This window comes from Stegodyphus dumicola, chromosome 6 (genome assembly GCF_044657685.1).
Source record: "Stegodyphus dumicola isolate Sdum_Otavi_A_Nest chromosome 6, ASM4465768v1".
Lineage (NCBI taxonomy): Eukaryota > Metazoa > Arthropoda > Arachnida > Araneae > Eresidae > Stegodyphus > Stegodyphus dumicola.
Window position 1 is genome coordinate 218211631 of NC_140773.1, and position 18676 is coordinate 218230306.

An 18676-nucleotide genomic window follows, 5' to 3' on the forward strand; every position below is an offset into this window, starting at 1 on the left:
AGTTGAGTTAAAATAGGCTTACCAAATGACAAAAGAATAATGTATTTCTCAGATTTTTTGGTCAACAGAATCCAGCATTTATTCTGTTCCACCTAGTGATCTGATATTAATAGTTGTTGCAAATATACTAAATCACAAGCTCATATTTTTTTATTAAATTATCTCTAATAGTATGAAGAAAAACTAGGTATTTGAAATAATCTTTGTAAGAGGACTAGTACAGGTTTTCATGACAGATCCAAAAACCTGGGCCACTCAGAGGGTTAACTTAACATTGTTAAATATTTAGTTTGAAATTACGTGCTACAATGTAAGTAAATTGTGCATAACATTTTTGCTTTTATGGAAAACAGCAAAGAATAAACCCAAATATAGTCAAGTTTGAATAGACCAATATTGAAAGAAACACCCGTCAGAAAACGAACATTCAAAATTTGACTCTGAATCAATATCAATTTTGAACAGTTTGTTCCAATTTTCACTTTGACGTAACTTTGAATTTTTAGTTCTGACAATTATTCCATCAAAAATTTCATCTAACTGAGGTTCAAGTAACCAAAGTTTTAGTTTGTATTCAGAGTATTATATTGATATTCTCCCCCACTATTTTTACACTGCAATGACAATGTTTCAGTAGTTAATCAATTAACAGAATGGTGAATATCAGCAGCATGATTTTAGATCTAGAAAATATCACCATTTTGGCTTTGGGTCACATTTTAATTTCACATTACAGAGACTGAGGGAAAAAAAAATCTTTTGTGTATCCAAAATATGTCTTTTTTAAAGAAATAGTAATAAAAAATATTTTTTAATAATTTTCATACTATCTTTCTAGGCTTGAACAGATGATCTAAAGTATGGAATCACTGAAGTCCTGACAATCCCAGATCTCTGACTTTGTACTATATACATATATATATCAGGATTGGCAAAATTTTTGTCAGTAATGCTACATATTAGAATTCAAGAAAGTTCAAGAATGAACTTGAAACTGTAACCAGTGAAACTAAGTCTGATTCTAAACAATCATTCAATGGCAATTTGCCTTCAGCATGTCATGACGTGTCAAAGACAACATGAAGTTTTGCGATGTCTTTGTTTTTTTTTTTTTTTTTTTTTTTCTAATTACACTTTGATGTGGTAAAAAGCATTTGATTTTAAATACTCTGATTCTCTCGTGATACCTTCTTGTAAACGTTAATCTATCACAATTTGTTATCAATGCAGGGGCACTTGAGGCAGCACCCAGGGGCCCAGATTAGTTGGGCTCAATCATTTTTTTATAAGAATATTGCATAAAAATATATTTACGGGTACCCCTTGATGAAAATTGGCAATTTTTGGTGGTACATGGAGAGTGAGTTTGTGCAATTCTTTGACTTGTTATTTTGGCTTGTGTAGCAGTGATTTTTGCATCAAAAATCACCCACTGCTACATAAAGCTAAAATAACAAGAATTGCACAAACTTGGTATCCATGTACACATCAACCTATTGTCACTTAAAAAAACATCAGAGAATTGCACAAACTTGGCATTGCACAATCGCTTGACTTTGTCCATGTACACATCAAACTATATTCACTTAAAAAGGCCAAATGAGCAGCCAACAAAAAAATATATAATCCTAATAAATTAAAATCAAACAATGAAATAACATAAAAAAGAAATTCAACTTTGCACTACATAAAGGAAATATCTACTTACCTTGTTTACAAATTAATATGTCTTCAGTCACACAAAATTCATTAACAGCATCCAAAAACTTCCTAAAATTATCTGAACTAAAATCTGTATACTGGCGTTGCCACATGAATTCACAAAATAAGAGTTAAAAATATCCTCCTTAGCGCCGTTATCGTCCGACATTTGACCATACACATTTCCTTCCTACAAATAGGACACTTAATAATGGTTACTAAGTAAACCTTCATTTACACACCAGTCAAGTAATGTTTTTTCCCCCTTTCTTCCCAAATTGTACAGAAACTTCAAATTAATCTTACCACATTAAATTATTTTCCTAACCAACACACACTATAAGCCCTTACGAATTTTCCGCAATCATGCAACCGATTACGTCATAACATGGTTTCTCTAACATTAAACTACTCAAGCTACAATAAATGATAACAACTTGGCAATAAATGAAACAACAACTTTGCAATAATACAAGCGGTACCATTCTCTCTACTCTCTCTCTAAACATTAAAATTTTGTTTCATTTGTTAGCGAATCCAAGAGCCCCTCCTTGGATCCACCAGTGACAAGGGGGCCCATAGATCTTCTGCACCCAGAGCCCAAAATGAGCTTAAACTGGCACTGCTTGTGATAGATTATTATTTACAAGAAGTTGTAATGTACATGAAATTTTGGATTATAGGAAGTTGTAAAGTGCATGAAATTTCATGTAAATTTTGGATCCTTAAATCTGCACCACATCGACACGTATCATTTTTCTGCCATCTCAAAATTACCCTGTAATTTCCCTGCATGCTCATTGTACTGCAAGCAAGCTGTATATCTATTTCTTCAATTTTTATGGATTCTTGATATTTTCTAAAGGTAATACTGTCTTCTAAGCTGTAACTGTCATTAGATTTATTAAAAATTCCCACAGCTTATAAATGCAATAAATTTCTCATCAGCTCATATGGCAAATCTATTTTTAAAATTATTTTTAATGTGTATCAAATTCTGTATGATATCAAATGTGTCTGATGCATCAGAGGTGTTTTCTAGTCTACTCACAGACCACCCAAATTCAATTTCTACTGCTATTAAAGATTTAGAAATTAGGCAGACTCTTTTTGTGACAAGCTTTTGGGTACACTTTCTTAGTTCCTGTTAGACACTGTTTACAAATTCTGCCATTTTTAGACTACTTTGCAATTGATATTAAGACAGCATGTGATAACATTGACTACAATATTATAAAAAGTGTTAAATAGCTGGAAAAACTGAACCTGACAATGAAAGTGATACAGAAGAACGTGACTGCATGGTAACTTCAGCTGAATCAAGAAAAGTACTACAAACACTAAGAACTTTTGAATTGAAATATGGAGATCACTGAACTTGGCCAGTTCCATGTGTGTGACTCTGGAGACGTGTGGACGTGCGTTATCATGGAGCAGAACCACACCCTCCGTGAGCAGCCCCGATCTTTTGTACTTGATGAACCTGCGTAGCGTCGGAGTGTCTCACAGTACACATTGGACTTCATGGTTTTTCTGTGCTCGAGGAATTCCACAAGTAGCGGACCTAGAACGTCGAAAAAGACAGTGAGCAACACCTTGCCTGCTGACTGTACGGCTTTGAACTTTTTAGGCGGAGGTGACGACGCATGTTTCCACTGCATGCTGTCCCGCTTTGTCTCTGGCTCGTAGTGATGCACCAGGTCTCATCACTTGTGACGATCTGCTCCATGAAAGCGGGGTCTTCCTGATATCGAAACATGCTGCAGTGCTAGCCGCATACACAGCTTTTGCTGGTCGGTGAGCTGCTTCGGAACCCAAGCGGCACACACCTTCCGATATCGTAACCTGTCGTGAACAATTGTCCACACGGTTCCACAGCTGACATCCGCCTTCACCACCAACATTTGCAATGTGACACGCTGATCACTTCTGACTAGGTCATCCACCTTGTCGATGAGATCGCTCGTGATGACAGTGTTTGCCTGGCCTGGTCTCGTGTCATCACCCACACTCTCACGGCCTGCACAAAAACGGGCACTCCATTTCCTGACAGACATGTCAGAAGCACATTTCTTCCCTTAAACTGTCACCATCCAGCGATGAATAGCTGCCGGTTTCTCACCTTCCGCTGTCAGAAATCGGATAACACCTCGCTGCTCCTCAGTCGTTGAATTTTGCAAAGCGAACGCCATCCTGTCCTCATACGGACTGCCCACATCATTTGGATGCCGCTTTTGATAAGAGCCTCTGCTTTCTCCTGCGCATGTGGGTGCCCGCGCATGCTCTCCCAGTCAGAGACTCCAATCGCATCCCGAGATGTCTCACTACGTGCTCCCATAGCGGAATATGCAAATATTTAACTGTTATGTTTTTATGTCGTTTCGTACCTTTTCATTTAATCACCCCTTGTAATTTAGGTATTAATTATTAGATTAATTTTAAGTTACTATCTTAGTAACTAAGTTCAAAGTTGATACTATAATTTGCAATATTAAAATCGCTATTTATTAAACTCAACTGCTTAATAAACTCAAATGCTTGGAATGAAAGTGAATTTAATAAGAGGCAGGTATTGTGTCTATCCATCTACCTATATATACAATGAAGATAACAGAGTATGAGCCCCAAGTTGAAAATGCATACTTCATTTGCTGTTGTGTCATAATGGCTGCATATTTTCTTCTGCACGTATTTTCAAACATAAAGTATAATATAAATTAAACAAAAGGTCTTAAACTAGAAACAATATGTCATAAATAATACTGAGCATTGCATGCCATAAAGGCATATTTATACAGTCAAAAGTCGTTAATCCGGACTCGTCGGGACTTCGGCGATTCCGGATTATAGATCATCAGTTAAATTCTCGTAAGATGGCATGCAGAAATTCTAAAATTAAAAATATGAAACTGTAATTTATGAAATAAAGAACAATTATGATCTAAAGGGTATCAAAATTTACAAAAAAAAAAAAAAGCTTAATATTTATTTGTTTACTTTATTAAACATTTCTTTCAATGTAAGTTGTTTAAGTTGCTTCGTTTTATGTAATAATACTTTCTCTTTAATTCTATAAACAGACATAATTTCTTGTTCAGTTACAAAGTTCCGCTGTTCAAGTCCCGTAATTGCTGTGCCGAGAATACCGACTAACTTGTCAATCGAAATTTTTTCGTTTTCACTAACCTCTCTGTCACCTTCTTCATGTCTTTATCCATTTTTTACAGCGATTCCACTTTTGGTTTGATGGACATCGAAACATACTTTCGTTCTGTAGATCCTTTGGGAGCTCCAGCATCGGAAAGTCTATTTGACATAATCGAAAGTTCAAGTTTTCTTTTATAAAATTGCTCTTACAGTCTACAAAAAATAATAAGCCGCATCCAATTCGAAGATTAAGGAACAATGCAATCATCAACATTAACTGAAATAGATAATTAGATAATTTTAGGTTATACTGTCCGTTATACATTAAATGCGCATGCGAAAACGTATTCTGCGCTTGCGCACATGCATATGCGCAGACGTAAAGGTCTTACGCGCATAGGTAAACGTCGTAAAGGTAAACGCCTATGCGCATGTGTCAACACGGCGCATGCACAGAAAGTTTTTAGCTTTGAGGTACGGATTATAGATCATTCTGGATTATGGGTGTCGGAATTAACGACTTTTGACTGTATTATGATAAAATTTTAGTTAAGAAACTGGTACTACTGCAAGTACTTAAAAATTACACTTTTAGCAACTTTTATAACAAATAATTGATACATTATTCTTATGCCTCATATTTTAATGATGGTGTGACATTACAAAGGCTTTAAAAACTTATATAGTATTATAAGGACATATTATAAAACCTTTATAAGTATATAATTTGGAGATATAATACTACAGCAGGAATACAAGAATTACTTACTAAATACCACATTTCTGGCCATTTTGGATCATTTAAATCAGTATTTGTATTTTTCAGATCTCTTTTGGTCCTTTTCTTAATAACTTGTTGCGAATGTTTCAGCACCTTTTAATGACAATTTAATTACAACAAGCAACTCTTTTTTATAAGTTAAAATATAGTCTGCAAAAATACTGGAACTTTTCCATTATGCACCTGCCACACTTTTCCACGCTTGTGAAACAGAAGCCAAACAAGCATATGCCGAGACCTAATGTTAGCTCCAACTGAAGACCAAACCATTTATGTGTATATGAGCATTTAATACATTTAACTGTGTGTTTACAATGAAAAAATCTACCAAAATATGTGGCAGGTGCATAACAGAACAGTACCGAGATTTAATTAGATTATGTTGATCTTAAAATTAATAAGTACAGTTTCATAAAATATATTAACTAATAATCAAGAGCATAGAGCCCTTCAACAATTTAAAACAGGACATAAATTCAGTAAGTAAGTTTATTATAAATATCTACAGATATATAGCAAAAGAACAGAGTTTAAATTAAAATTAAAGAAAAGGAAAATTATGACTATACCCTTTCATCTTTTAAAAGAAGTTCATGATGAGAAATACTCCACTCTGTTGATCTTTTTGCTACTTTTTTATGCTGAAGGTGATAATGATCATCAAATATCTAGGAAAAAATTTAAACATTTATAATACCATTAATATTGCATTTACAAACTATCTTCGCAGCATTTACGATGTCATCAAGATATAAAAATCAAAATCAGTCATCTTAATGGTTGTATAAGAAATATATTTAATAAGACATAGCTATTTCAGTAATCTATAATAAGATAACTCAATAATATACCAAAAACTTATGCCTCAATTGTTAACTGTACTATCCCAAATGTACTAGTTTCATGTTTTCTTTTAAAGTAAGTCAACAATGAATAAGTAATAATCTTGCTGAATACCTGTGACTCATATCAACATATATTTGAACTAATATAACATCACAGAGTAAGTATTAACTCAGCAGCACTCTTGCAGTAAATGCAAACACACGAATTCATGCTGAGTATCTCATACTCAAAGCCATTTCTCTCAGTTTAAACATCATAAATAAAAAAGTTATAAATAAAATAGAAAATAAAGAAATAACCTTATTTTATAATTACAAATGCTACTTTATACAGTTTTCACACTAGCATATTAATGTTCCATGCGATTTTTTTTTCTTTTTTTACATTTTTGACAAATAAATCGCATTTTTCTTTTCAGCTAGAGTAGATTTAAGGGTGCCCCTTGGATTATCGCCAAGTCGGTGTTTCATTTATTGCCAAGTTGCTGTTTCATTTATCATAAAGTTGTTATTTCTTTTATGGTAACCTGAGTAGTTGAATGGTATGGAAACCCTATTATGACATAATTGATTGCATGATTGTGGTCAATTTGAATCATGGGAAAAGATTTGGAAAGTGTGTGTCGGATTTTAGATAAGTGTTTTATTTTGTGGCTTATTCAGTGAAGGTTTACTTAGTAGCCATTATTAAGTGTCCTGTTTGTAGGAAGGAAATGTGTATGGTTCAGTGTCGGATGATAGCAACATTATGGAGGATATTTTGGTTAGAGTAAACTGAAGGGTACCCCTTTTTTTATCACGATGTTGTTGTTTCATTTATCGCCAAGTTGTTGTTTCGTTTATCGCCAAGTTGTTGTTTCATTTATGGTAACCTGAGTAGTTGAATGTAATGGAAACCCTATTACGATGTAATCGGTTGCATGATTGTGGTAAATTCTGAATTATGGGATGTTTTGTAAGGGCTTGTGGTGTGCGTTGGTTAGGAAGTACATTGTTTTGTTGTTTAGATGGTAGAATGGCTGAAATTAGTAAGATTAATTTAAAATTTCTGCATGATTTGGAATGAAAGGGGAAAAGAGCATTAATTGACTGGTGTGTAAATGAAGGTTTACTTAGTAGCCATTTTCCGGACAGTCCGAAACAACAGAGGATATTTTTTACTCTTATTTTTGTGAATTTATGTGGCGACGCCAATATACGGATTTGAGTTCAGAACATTTTAGGAAGTTTTTGGATGCTGTTAAATGAATTTTGTGTACCGCAGACTGAAGATGAAGAAATTTCTAAATAAGGTAATAGGATATTTGCTTTGCGTAGTGCTTAGATGCATAAGAGGTTTTTCCTTTTTATGTTATTTTATTGTTTGGTTTAAAATGCAGTTTATTGAGATTATGTATTTTTTGTTTGCCTCTACTGCAGAATTGGGTGCTCCTTTGACTTTTTTAGTGATGTGTACATGAACAAAGTGAGTGCACAATGCCAAGTTTGTGCAATTTTCTGATATTTTTTTTAATAAAGATAGGTTGACATGTACATGGATAAAGTCAAGGGAGTGCGCAATGCATAGTTTGTGCAATTCTGTGAAGTTTTTTTAAGTGAAAATAGATCAATGTGTACATGGATACCGTGTTTGTGCAATTCTTTGACTTGTTATTTTGCCTTTGTGTAGCGTCGAATTTTGGCACTAAAATCGCTGCTACACAAAGCCAAAATAACAAGTCAAAGAATTGCACAAACTCGGTATTTATGTACCACCAAATATCGTCAATTTTCATCAAGGAGTACCCGTAAATATACTTTTATCGATATTTTTTACTCTTATTTTTGTGAACTTACGTGGCGATACCTGTATACAGATTCTAATTCAGATAACTTTAAGAAGTTTTTGGATGCTGTTAAAGAAGTTTGTTTGACTGAAGACAAATTCATAAATAAAGTTAAGAGGATATTTCCTTTGTCTAATTCTAAGATGAATTTCCTTTTTTATGTTATTCCATTGCTTGATTTAAAATGTAGTTTATTCAGATTATATATTTTTTGTTAGTTGCTCCTTTGATTTTTTAAGTGAATACAGATTGATGTGGACAAAGTCAATGGAGTGCTCGATGTCTAGTTTGTGCAATTCTCTGATGTTTTTTAAGTGAAAATAGGTTGATGTGTACATGGATACCGAGTTTGTGCAATTCTTTGACTTGTTATTTTGGATTTGTGCAGAAGCCAAAATAACAAGTCAAAGAATTGCAAAAACTTGGTGTCCATATACTGCCAAAAACTGCCAATTATCACCAAGGGGACCTGTAAATATATTTTTACCCACACATCTTTTATGAGTTTCTTTATGTTTTATATTAGGCAGCTCATTAATACAGAAATCTGGTTAGTTTCCACTTCTAAAATTTCTTTTTAAACCATTTAGTAACTTTGCCTTTACCAATAAATAAAACAGTCATTCTGAGAGAAAGGTTCATCTCCTATTTCAGTACTGCATCTTTTTCTTAAACAAACTGTTCTCACTAAAATATTCTTCATCAAAACTTCATTTTTTTCAATAAAGGATTCATCATCTTTATAATTTCTAAAAGGGTTCTGTGACCTTTGCACATCACTATCATAGCTAAGATAATGTACCATGTGAGATAAAAAGCAAAACAAAAAACGAAATCCAAATAACATGGGAGTTTGCGAGGATATGATATACCATTTCCAATAAACTTTTATTAGGAACAGCCCAGATTTCCTGTTTCAAAGAGTGTGACCTCCAATTCAGATACTAAAAATTTTATCCTGGTACAAACAAAAGAACTTGACATAAATAACAAAAGGAAAAGGATCGGGTATCTCATATCCAGTGCGAGTACTTCATCAGTTAAAAAATTACGTTTCCATTATATTCCACATATAGCAATACCTAGTATATTCCAGATAATTGGCTCAACTACTAATTTGCAACTGTTTGAGACTGGACTGATGAAAGAACTAAATGCACACAAAAATGACAATATGTTATATAACAAAATTTCTTTTATTTTTTCAATAAATAAATTGCTGTCTAGTTTCCACTGTTCTTAGTGACTTCACCAAAATGAGTTTCAAAACCAAAGAAATCATTTGTATAATGTGGTATGATATGCTTCCTTACTACCCTCACACCTCTTGTCCTTAATTCAGTTATAGAGCAAGAAAGAATAGGCTGAGCATAGGTACATACATATACTACAACAAATTGGATAGGAAATAGGAATAGAAAAAAAATGCAATATGTATCACACTGCATAATCTAAAAGCTGCATAAAAATAAAATGCACAAAAAGAAACTTCAGTTAACAAAAAGGGGGGAATTAATCATTTATACATTAAAAAAAATTTTCAACACTAAATTTTTTTATTAATTTAAATTTTTCCCAGTTAAAGTTTAATTTGTTTTGAAATTCTGAATATATTAGTGAACTATGTTGAATCTGGATTATGCAAGGTATTAGTACTATGTTTATTTTAAAGTGAAAAATTCAAAACCCAAACTTTTTTTATTTCAATTTAACAATTTGTGAGATTTATCTATTTATTTTTAACTAATACTTCATTCTTATTTCTTTCCTATTATTCTCTTTTCACCCCCTCTTTTCATGCCAGAATGTAAATGAAATAGCAAATGTTTATTCAGATTAAGATAGAAAGACGTGCTACTTAAGCAAGAGTTTGGGAAGTTAATTTTAGAGCATGACTCCTATTCCAGACCCATTGTGCTGTGATTATTAGCAACTTGAGCGTTTCTAGCCATTTGGCTTAGTCTTGTCCATTTACTACAAACCAGAGCCGTTCCTGCGTGTTTAAGTATTCTTTGAGCCATTAGGCTAAGTTACCACAGCTTGAATTCATTATTTGTTACATATTTCTGTTAAGTCAGAAGTTCTTGGCTTATGTAAACCCACACCCAGTCATTTGTTGTGTTAAAATAAAAGGTCTTATACACCCACTTCTGATTTCTGTTTTATTTCACAAGACTAGAACAAAATTCTTCAAAAGTCCTTTTAAATTCAATAGTTTAGGTTCCCAAAGAGACATAGACTTTACAAGATATAATGTAGAATTCTATCAAAGACAACATTTATAAGCAATAAATAAATACATAATTCTACATACACCTCACAACGCTTAGGGAATGATTATACTAGTCATTTAAATCATATACTTACTCCCTAAGCATTACAACTCATAATGGTTAGGGAATGATTATACTGGTCATTTAATCATATACTTCATTTCCACTACTAATATTTCACAATACCTATTTATTTGCAAAACTTTTAAGCATAAAAGACACATAATTAAGGAAAACCACTAAATTTCATGCAAATATTGATCCAATATAGTCCAACTTAATTATGACAATTCATAATATATTGTCATTCTTTAACTTTTAAATCCCTGAAAATGTCATCTTCTAAAATTGAATTATGGGAATATAACGTTGAGAACTATGTAAAAAGTAAATAATTCAAAATATTGTTTAAAATAAAATTAATTAGTTTAAAAGTTAATTTTTGTAGCAGCCAATGAAACTATAAGAAATAATTTAACTTACTAAAGTACTTACTTTACCAAGGATGTCAAATCCATGCTCATCCGCTAACTGTTTGACTACATCAGGACCTCCGGTTACTTGTACAACAAACTGATCCGAATAAAGCTTACAATTAACTGTCCCAACACTGTAATTAATGACAACAATTAAGTACAAAAATTTGTTGGTGCAATGCCCAAAACCCATTGTTGATAAATTTAAAATTCTAAAGAACTTATTTCCTAGAGAAAAGATATTAAATTATCGAGATTTCAATTGAGATGAGTATCAGCGTCAGCTGAAGAAAAGATTTTTAATGTGAGTCATTTTTCTCTCGGAAACGCAATTCAAATTTCCTTCCAAATAACTAAAATAACAAACAATGCATTTCTTGTTAATACTCAGAATTCAGCGTCAGATGATGTAAAAATCACCAAGGTAACACGACGAAAAACAAAACATTGTTTTTTTAAATCCATGATTGAGCAACCTGGGGAGAAGGAACTGAAGAAATGTTAAACATTTCTAAATCAATCATTAATGACAAGTTGGTATCACCGATCTGCTTTGAGGATTTACCTATAAACATAACATTATCCTACAACACAACAGCTTTCTGCTTCTTGTGAGGTGCTGCCAAAGGAGAATAAAAATGTGCTTTTATAAATTAGTCACGACTTCAGAATCCAAACAGAATAAAAAACTACATAGTTTACATTTTCTGCAAAAACCCATCAGAATACTAGGAAATATTAATACGTTTTAATAAATTGTAACTCATGAGAAGCAATAAATTAATTCGAAATTTACAAATGAATTTGAAATTAGAAAATAATAGCGGTGATCTAAGACAAGGCCAACTGGATCTACCTAGTCGGCCTTGTCTTCTCCATCCTTAACATTTTTACTCATATTAAATTCTTCAATTCACTGATTTGGACCTTTGACCAGAAACTCACCTTATTCGTCGACTGATGGCGGCCACTTGACTTTTACTTTCGTCTTTTTGTTTTACCGATGTTCTTCACCTGATACAGAGTATAAGGAGGCGCTGCTTTCTGAAACTCAAATTCACTATATGTTCTTAGTAGTAAAGAGAACGTAAATGATTTCGCTTCAAATTCTACAGCACTCTATAAAATTGCTTGCACAAAAATTTTTTTGCTAATACCTAGTGCTACCATTCTAGATGACCTTTACGTGTTAAAAACTAGTTGAAAGCTCCTTAAAACAAATCAAACAAGAAATTACTGCCTTCAAAAATAAAAGATGAACAAACTATCTCAATTCACTGGTGACTATGGACAATTCATTTAACGATATTTCTCGTAAACTTCGTAACTCCTATAAGGCCGAAGTCCTAACACCTGTCAGGAATCGAATATTCCGATACCGATAATGCAAATACATTTGCAGATGTCCATTTGAAATACTTTTACCTCAAACCATTCCCCCTATAACAGCCACATAATACATATCGCAGTCCACCGGAACCAGATTCCGTTGAACTCTCACTTTTTGAGATAGAGCCGAAGTACACCAAAGCCCTAAATAAGAAAGTTATAGCACATTTTTTTGTCTAACTGAAGCACAATTTCAGCTGAAAATACTTATGATATTAAAAATTTTATTCTAATAACAAAGTTACCTTTTTATCGATTCTAACTTCCGAATACCTGGCTCTCTTTTTGTGGGAAACAAACCTTATTATAGAAATTGAGAGGTCAATAAAGCTCCCACCCACATGTCAGAGACTTATTCTCGAGGAAGTACAATGAATTTATGAAAGCGGGTAAATTTTTCATTCCCAAAAGTACTAAAAGCGAAGCTTTCTGAAAGAATGTTAATTAAATAAGGGAAAAGAAAATTATCATTGTTACAGAAGCTTATTTTTGTTCTCAGTTTACGATTCTCCAATTCAGGGTAAATTTTTAATCGCTGCACATTCTGCTTAACAGCTGGAATTGTTTCGGCAGGGAATCATGGTCAGAAAGCATTGGACTCTTCTCTTTGTTTCCATTAACGTTCCCGTCTCCAAGTTGTTCCGCTTAAAAATTTCTTCCTCTATCTCCAGTAACTTATTGCAATAAGCGTCACTCTCATGACTCTTTACCACCTCTGATACTCATAAGTCCACATCACTTCTGATGCAAAATTAGGGGGTCACCCTTCCGATAGTATCCAGTTCCTCCCTAGTTCTTAAGACCGTTCTGCGTTTTGCTGCCGGTTAAGACTCTTTCTGCTTGAAGTTTTCTTACAATTTCTTTGCATAAAATATTCTACCTAGCAATACAGCGTAAATATTAGTAATTTATATCTTATTAATTGGATACTTATATGTTTATTACTGAACTGAATATATATATGCATTATTCTAAAATTTCAAGTTATTTGATAACCTATTTAAAGTATTTTTTTCGATCTTCGGAAAAAAATTAGGATTATACGATTGCATGATGCTTCTTAAACTCATTTACTAAATTTATGTATTATATTTTAATGATGAATACTTTAAAAATATCAAAGGTGTAACTTTCTATTGAAACAAAAAATTCAAACAGATTTTTGCAATTTAAGTGGTATTCTTAAAACAAGCTACTTTGAACTTTTGTTTATGATGAAGTTTCTACGATACAGCTGAATAAATTTTTAATTCATCGATAATTTCCAATACAGTTGAATAGTTTTCTCGATAATTTCCAATACAATTAAATAGTTTTGATTTTAAAGCAATTTATTAATACAGCGTTAATCATCGTGTGATTAGCAAAATCAAATTTGAATTTACTATAGTTTTCTCGATAATTTCCAATACAATTAAATAGTTTTGATTTTAAAGCAATTTATTAATACAGCGTTAATCATCGTGTGATTAGCAAAATCAAATTTGAATTTACTAAACAATCATGTATTTATTATACTTGTTTTAATTCAACAAACGTTCCGTCAAGTAAATTATTATTATTATTTGTAAAAGCTAATAATAAATCTGAGTGTAGTATTCGGTAGGCTCTCCCAGATTATTGCAGCTTTACAGCAACATGAAAAAAAAATATTTTACTTTTCTTCCTAGAAAGTATTACCTTTCCGTCACTTACTTATCTGCCTTGAAGAATAAACGATAAAAAATATTCATGAAACAATTTTTAGCAGTACAGTTTCAATTCCTTTAGCTTATGTATTGAAGAATTCTGAGATTCTTCAGAGAATTCAAGCAGCCAGATGTCCTCACCAGTATTACTCTCCGAACATAATTCCAATTTTTCTGGAAGCTTCCAGAAGTGGGATATAAATATAAACTTCACTGAAGCCTGAATAGTTCAGTTCGAAATTGTAAAAAGTGCGAATATTTTGATACTGAGAATTTATCTCGGTGATTAACTGCTTTTAGATTTTGCTTTGCGAGCGATTTGATTTTCCTCGCATCTTAAGGAGAATTTCGCTTTATATCTTTTTTTCTCTTTGGGCTCTTCGTAACTGTTTATTTTGCTGCCATTTTTCGCAGTAAAACTGTAAGTTTTTCCACTTCATCTTGCTTAATTATGATTTCTAAGAATTTGTAGTATACAATAATACAATATTTTTTGTTTCCCCCAAGGGGAAGAATATTAGTTGAGATGAAGATAAAAGTGAAGAAGCAGTTTACTTCAGACAGACAGAGTCCTAGTTCCAGATCAACAGTTAGATATTAACATCAGTATGAAATTCAAGTTTTAGCTGTTCCCTTCAACAAAACCTTAAAAATGTTTAAATAAATTAGAAAAATGTAAAAAAAGGGGGTGGATTTTAACGGTGGCCCAAAAGGATTTGTTAAGGTTTATTATGTTCTTGCTGAGCTAGCAGCCTACCAGTCTGCTGTTGCAATCGCTCCAACTACACCCCCACTTTTTTTTTTTTTTTTTTTTTTTTTTTGTCTTTTTAGCTTTATTATGAAGCACACTTTTTTTAGCGTTTTAGAAGTATACCTTTAGAATTCTCAATGCAGAGTTAAGATTTGGCATACATTTTTCAGTTTTTTAGTCCAAAGGGATTTGAGTCCCCGAAGGACTATTACTTTCGTTTTGGCATTTTGCGTCGGACTCCTATAAATGTCAGTTCACTTTTCAAACTGTTGCCACGAAATGTTAGAGTTCTGCAATATATTTGAAAAAATTAAATAATGCAAAAACTGCATAAATATATGCATATTTCTCGCATTGTCATAAAACAACGCTATCTAGAGCCATCCAGTTTTGAATGACGTAATCCTACTGCGAATATGGGCATCTGAAAGCCCCAAATTTGAAATTTGGAATTTGTTTTATGATCGATTTCATATTTTATAAAACTTTAACGAACTTTTGATTAACAAACTCAACGATTTAAAAGCGAGCAATGGCAACACTCTACGGGGGAAAAAACCTTTTTATCTCCAGCGCGTTGAACTGTGTATCGGACATTCTAAAGATATACTCATTTTAAAATTATTTTGCGACATTGCTATTGAACTAAATTTTATGGTTTAAGTGCAAAGAACATGATATTTAATAAATAAAGGTAACACGGAAAACGTTAGAAAAATGCACCTTTAGACGTAATTTAAAATCTGAAACATTTCAGATTTCCACCCCCCCCCCCCAGTTTTTTTCAATTAATCGTATCAATGTTGAGTTTTTTTACTAACACAGTTTGAGTTTCAGAAATAATTCAATAATCTTATTTAGCCCAAATCGTTAGTCCCGAATGGGATATGAGTTTTGAAACGGCATTTTGCGTTGAACCACTATTAATAGCGTATCACGTTTCATATTGTTGCCACCAAATATTATCACCCTGTATTATATTTAAAGAAATTAAACAATGAAGAATATGTATGAATGTATGCATGTTTTTCACACTGATAAAACGGCGGAATAACGTAGTCCTCCATCCAAACATGGGCTCCTAGAAACCCGAATTTTGAATTATGTATTTGTTTAATTATCTATATCATATTTTGAAAAAAAGTTAACGAATTTTTTATTAACAAAGTCAACGATTTCGAAACGAGCAAAGGTAAAACTATACGGAATAAAACATTTTTATCTCCAGCGTGCGAGCCTGTCTATTGCAAATTCTAAGAATATGCTGGTTTTATATATTTTGTGATTTTGCTGTTAAATCGAATTTCATATGGTGTAAGCGCCAAGAACGTGATACTTAATGAATAAACATACGAAACGTTAATAATAAAAAGACAAAAAAAAGTTTTTTTAAGTCATCTTGGTAACAAAACTGAACATTGATATGACAAACTGAGAAAAGACCGGGAAAAAAAAAAAAAAATTAATAAAATCTGAAAGTTTCAGATTACTTAAACCATAAAACTCAATTCCAGAAGTACTTGAACCATAAAATTCAATTCAACAGCATTATTACAAAAAAAAAAAAAAAAAAGAAGAAGAAGAAGAAGAAACCTCGCGGAATAAATATCCGTGCTTGAAGATACATGCCATGTGAATGTTAATGGAATCCTCTGAAATCGTTGAGTTTGTTAATCAAAAATTCTTTAAAGTTTTACAAAATATGAAATAGATAATAAAATATTCCAAATTTGGGCTTGCAGGTGCCCATATCTGAGTGGAGGACTACGTTATTCAAAATTTGATGTCTCTAGGTACCGCTGTTTTTTCATAGTGCGAGAAACATACATACATTCATGCAGATTCTTCATTATTTAATTTCTTTAAATATACAGAACTCTAACACTTGGTGGCAACAATTTGGAACTGATTCAGACTTTTATACTGAACCAATGCAAAATGCGAAAACACTTCTGGAGCTAACGCTCCTTTGAGCGAAAAATATATGCCAATACTTAGTGCTGCATCGGGGATTCTAAACGTATACTCTTATGCTGCTTTTAAAAATGTTGTAAATTTGCTGTTGAAATGTATATGACGTAAGTGCGAAGAAAATGGTGCTTAGTAATAAAGCTAAAAAGACAAAAAAGAAATGGGTTAGCAGGAGCGAGTGCAACAGCCAGACTGGTAGACTGCAAGCTCAGGTAGAGTATAGAAAAACATTAACAAACCCTTTTGGGTGACCGTTAAAGTCTGAAACCTTTCAGATTTTTATTTTTATTTATTTATTTATGCATCGATTAAACGATGATGGTTTTCTTCATCAACCCTCTTGCATTTTTTTCTATGTTATATAACACACAACATAATCATAATCAGTAAAAAAACCTCGGTTCATGACCTTAATTCGTTAAAACAGTTTGTAAATCGAAACAATTTTCCCCCATAGAAATCAATATAATGTAATATAGATTAGTACGTTCCTGGACCACTGCGATTGCTTCAAAGCTGATAGAAATTATTTAAATAAAAACAATTTTAAAAATGATCAACACAATACTAAAGAGATAAAATAAACAAAAACTTAATTTTACTGTATCTGTGCAAAACGGAGAGAACGAAATTTAGTTTATTTAATTATGGCATGCGAGGGTTATCTGCCTAACCAGAGTGATGCCTTCGTGAAAGACATTTTAAGAGAAACTGATTCGTATGCAAGTTATACATAGGATACACTATCGGAGAGTCCATTCAGCCAGTCCGTTCACCGGAATTTATGCCTAGGTCGAACTACCAGTGTTCACCGCTGGGCCACTGGTGGATCAAAGTGTACAAAGAAAACTGCATAAATGAAAAATGTTGAAGATGATGACTGTGATGGCTGAAATGAATTTACTGAATGTAACGGTACACTTGATGTACTGATGCAATTTTTTGAAAATTTTGAATAAAACTGTTTAACTTAATTCTTAAATCCCTTCTTTCAAAAATATTCTACAAGTTTCTTGCTTTCCGTACTAAATTATCTAGTTGACAAAACAAAAAACAGCTTCAACAAGGTAATAAGAGAGAAAAGTTAATAATACCGATTCGGTAACAATTTTCATTTTGGGATATTTTCTCTAAGATGACTTTTAAATTCTGAAAATCTAGCGTACCTATGTATTTTAACAGCCCCTCTACCTATGCATTTTAACAGCCCAGAACTTGGCTTTGTATGACACAACTCTACATCAATATACAATTAATTATCAATTTTATTATTATCATTATTATTTGTAATCAATCAGATCTTGATTATACAGATCCATTGCAAGTTTATATATTTGGTTATCGAGCTCCAATCGACCCCTTGGTTCTCAATGACCCTTTTTATAATTTCAGCGACCTCTAAGGGGTCAATAACGACCCCACTAGGGAGCCCCTCATTTAGTGTAATATAAATATAAGAGATTCACACTGCAGAGTGAAGCCAAGACAATTTCTTAATAATTCAAGGTGAACCCTGAATGTTACTAAATTATGCCAGGGCCGACGCCAAGACTTATGCAACCACAGCAGCTGTATAGGACCACGTAAGTTAAAGGCGGAAAAATGTTTGAATTTAGTAAGGAACCAGGCGAGAGATTTCGAAGTGACACCTGGCGTCAGAAAATCTAGTGATGGCTCTGATTATGCCTTATGATTGAGAAAATTCTGGGGAGTAAAAAGGAAAGATCTACAAGGTAAGAATTGGAGGCTCCCTTCAGCCTACCTGGGCACGAGTGTCCCCATAGCTCAAAAGAAGGGGCCCCGTATCTCCACAAACGACGGCATCCAT

The 18676-nt window shown here is 32.8% G+C and overlaps 1 protein-coding gene across 2 annotated transcripts in view; it reads right to left on the minus strand.

Moving 5' to 3' along the window:
• Window positions 1-11670, minus strand: part of LOC118184093 (furin-like protease 1, isoforms 1/1-X/2) — a 72185-nt gene extending 60515 nt beyond the window's left edge. The window contains exons 1-3 of one of the 2 annotated variants that reach the window (XM_085819526.1): window positions 11069-11670; window positions 6199-6297; window positions 5618-5722 (exon numbers count right to left, since the gene is read on the minus strand). In XM_085819526.1, coding sequence (XP_085675652.1) covers window positions 5618-5722; window positions 6199-6297; window positions 11069-11242 — 378 coding nt within the window. In that variant the 5' untranslated portion in view covers window positions 11243-11670. The remainder of the gene's footprint in view (window positions 1-5617; window positions 5723-6198; window positions 6298-11068) is intronic. The other variant, XM_035353735.2, reaches the window with a different exon arrangement.
• Window positions 11671-18676: the final 7006 nt, after the last annotated feature.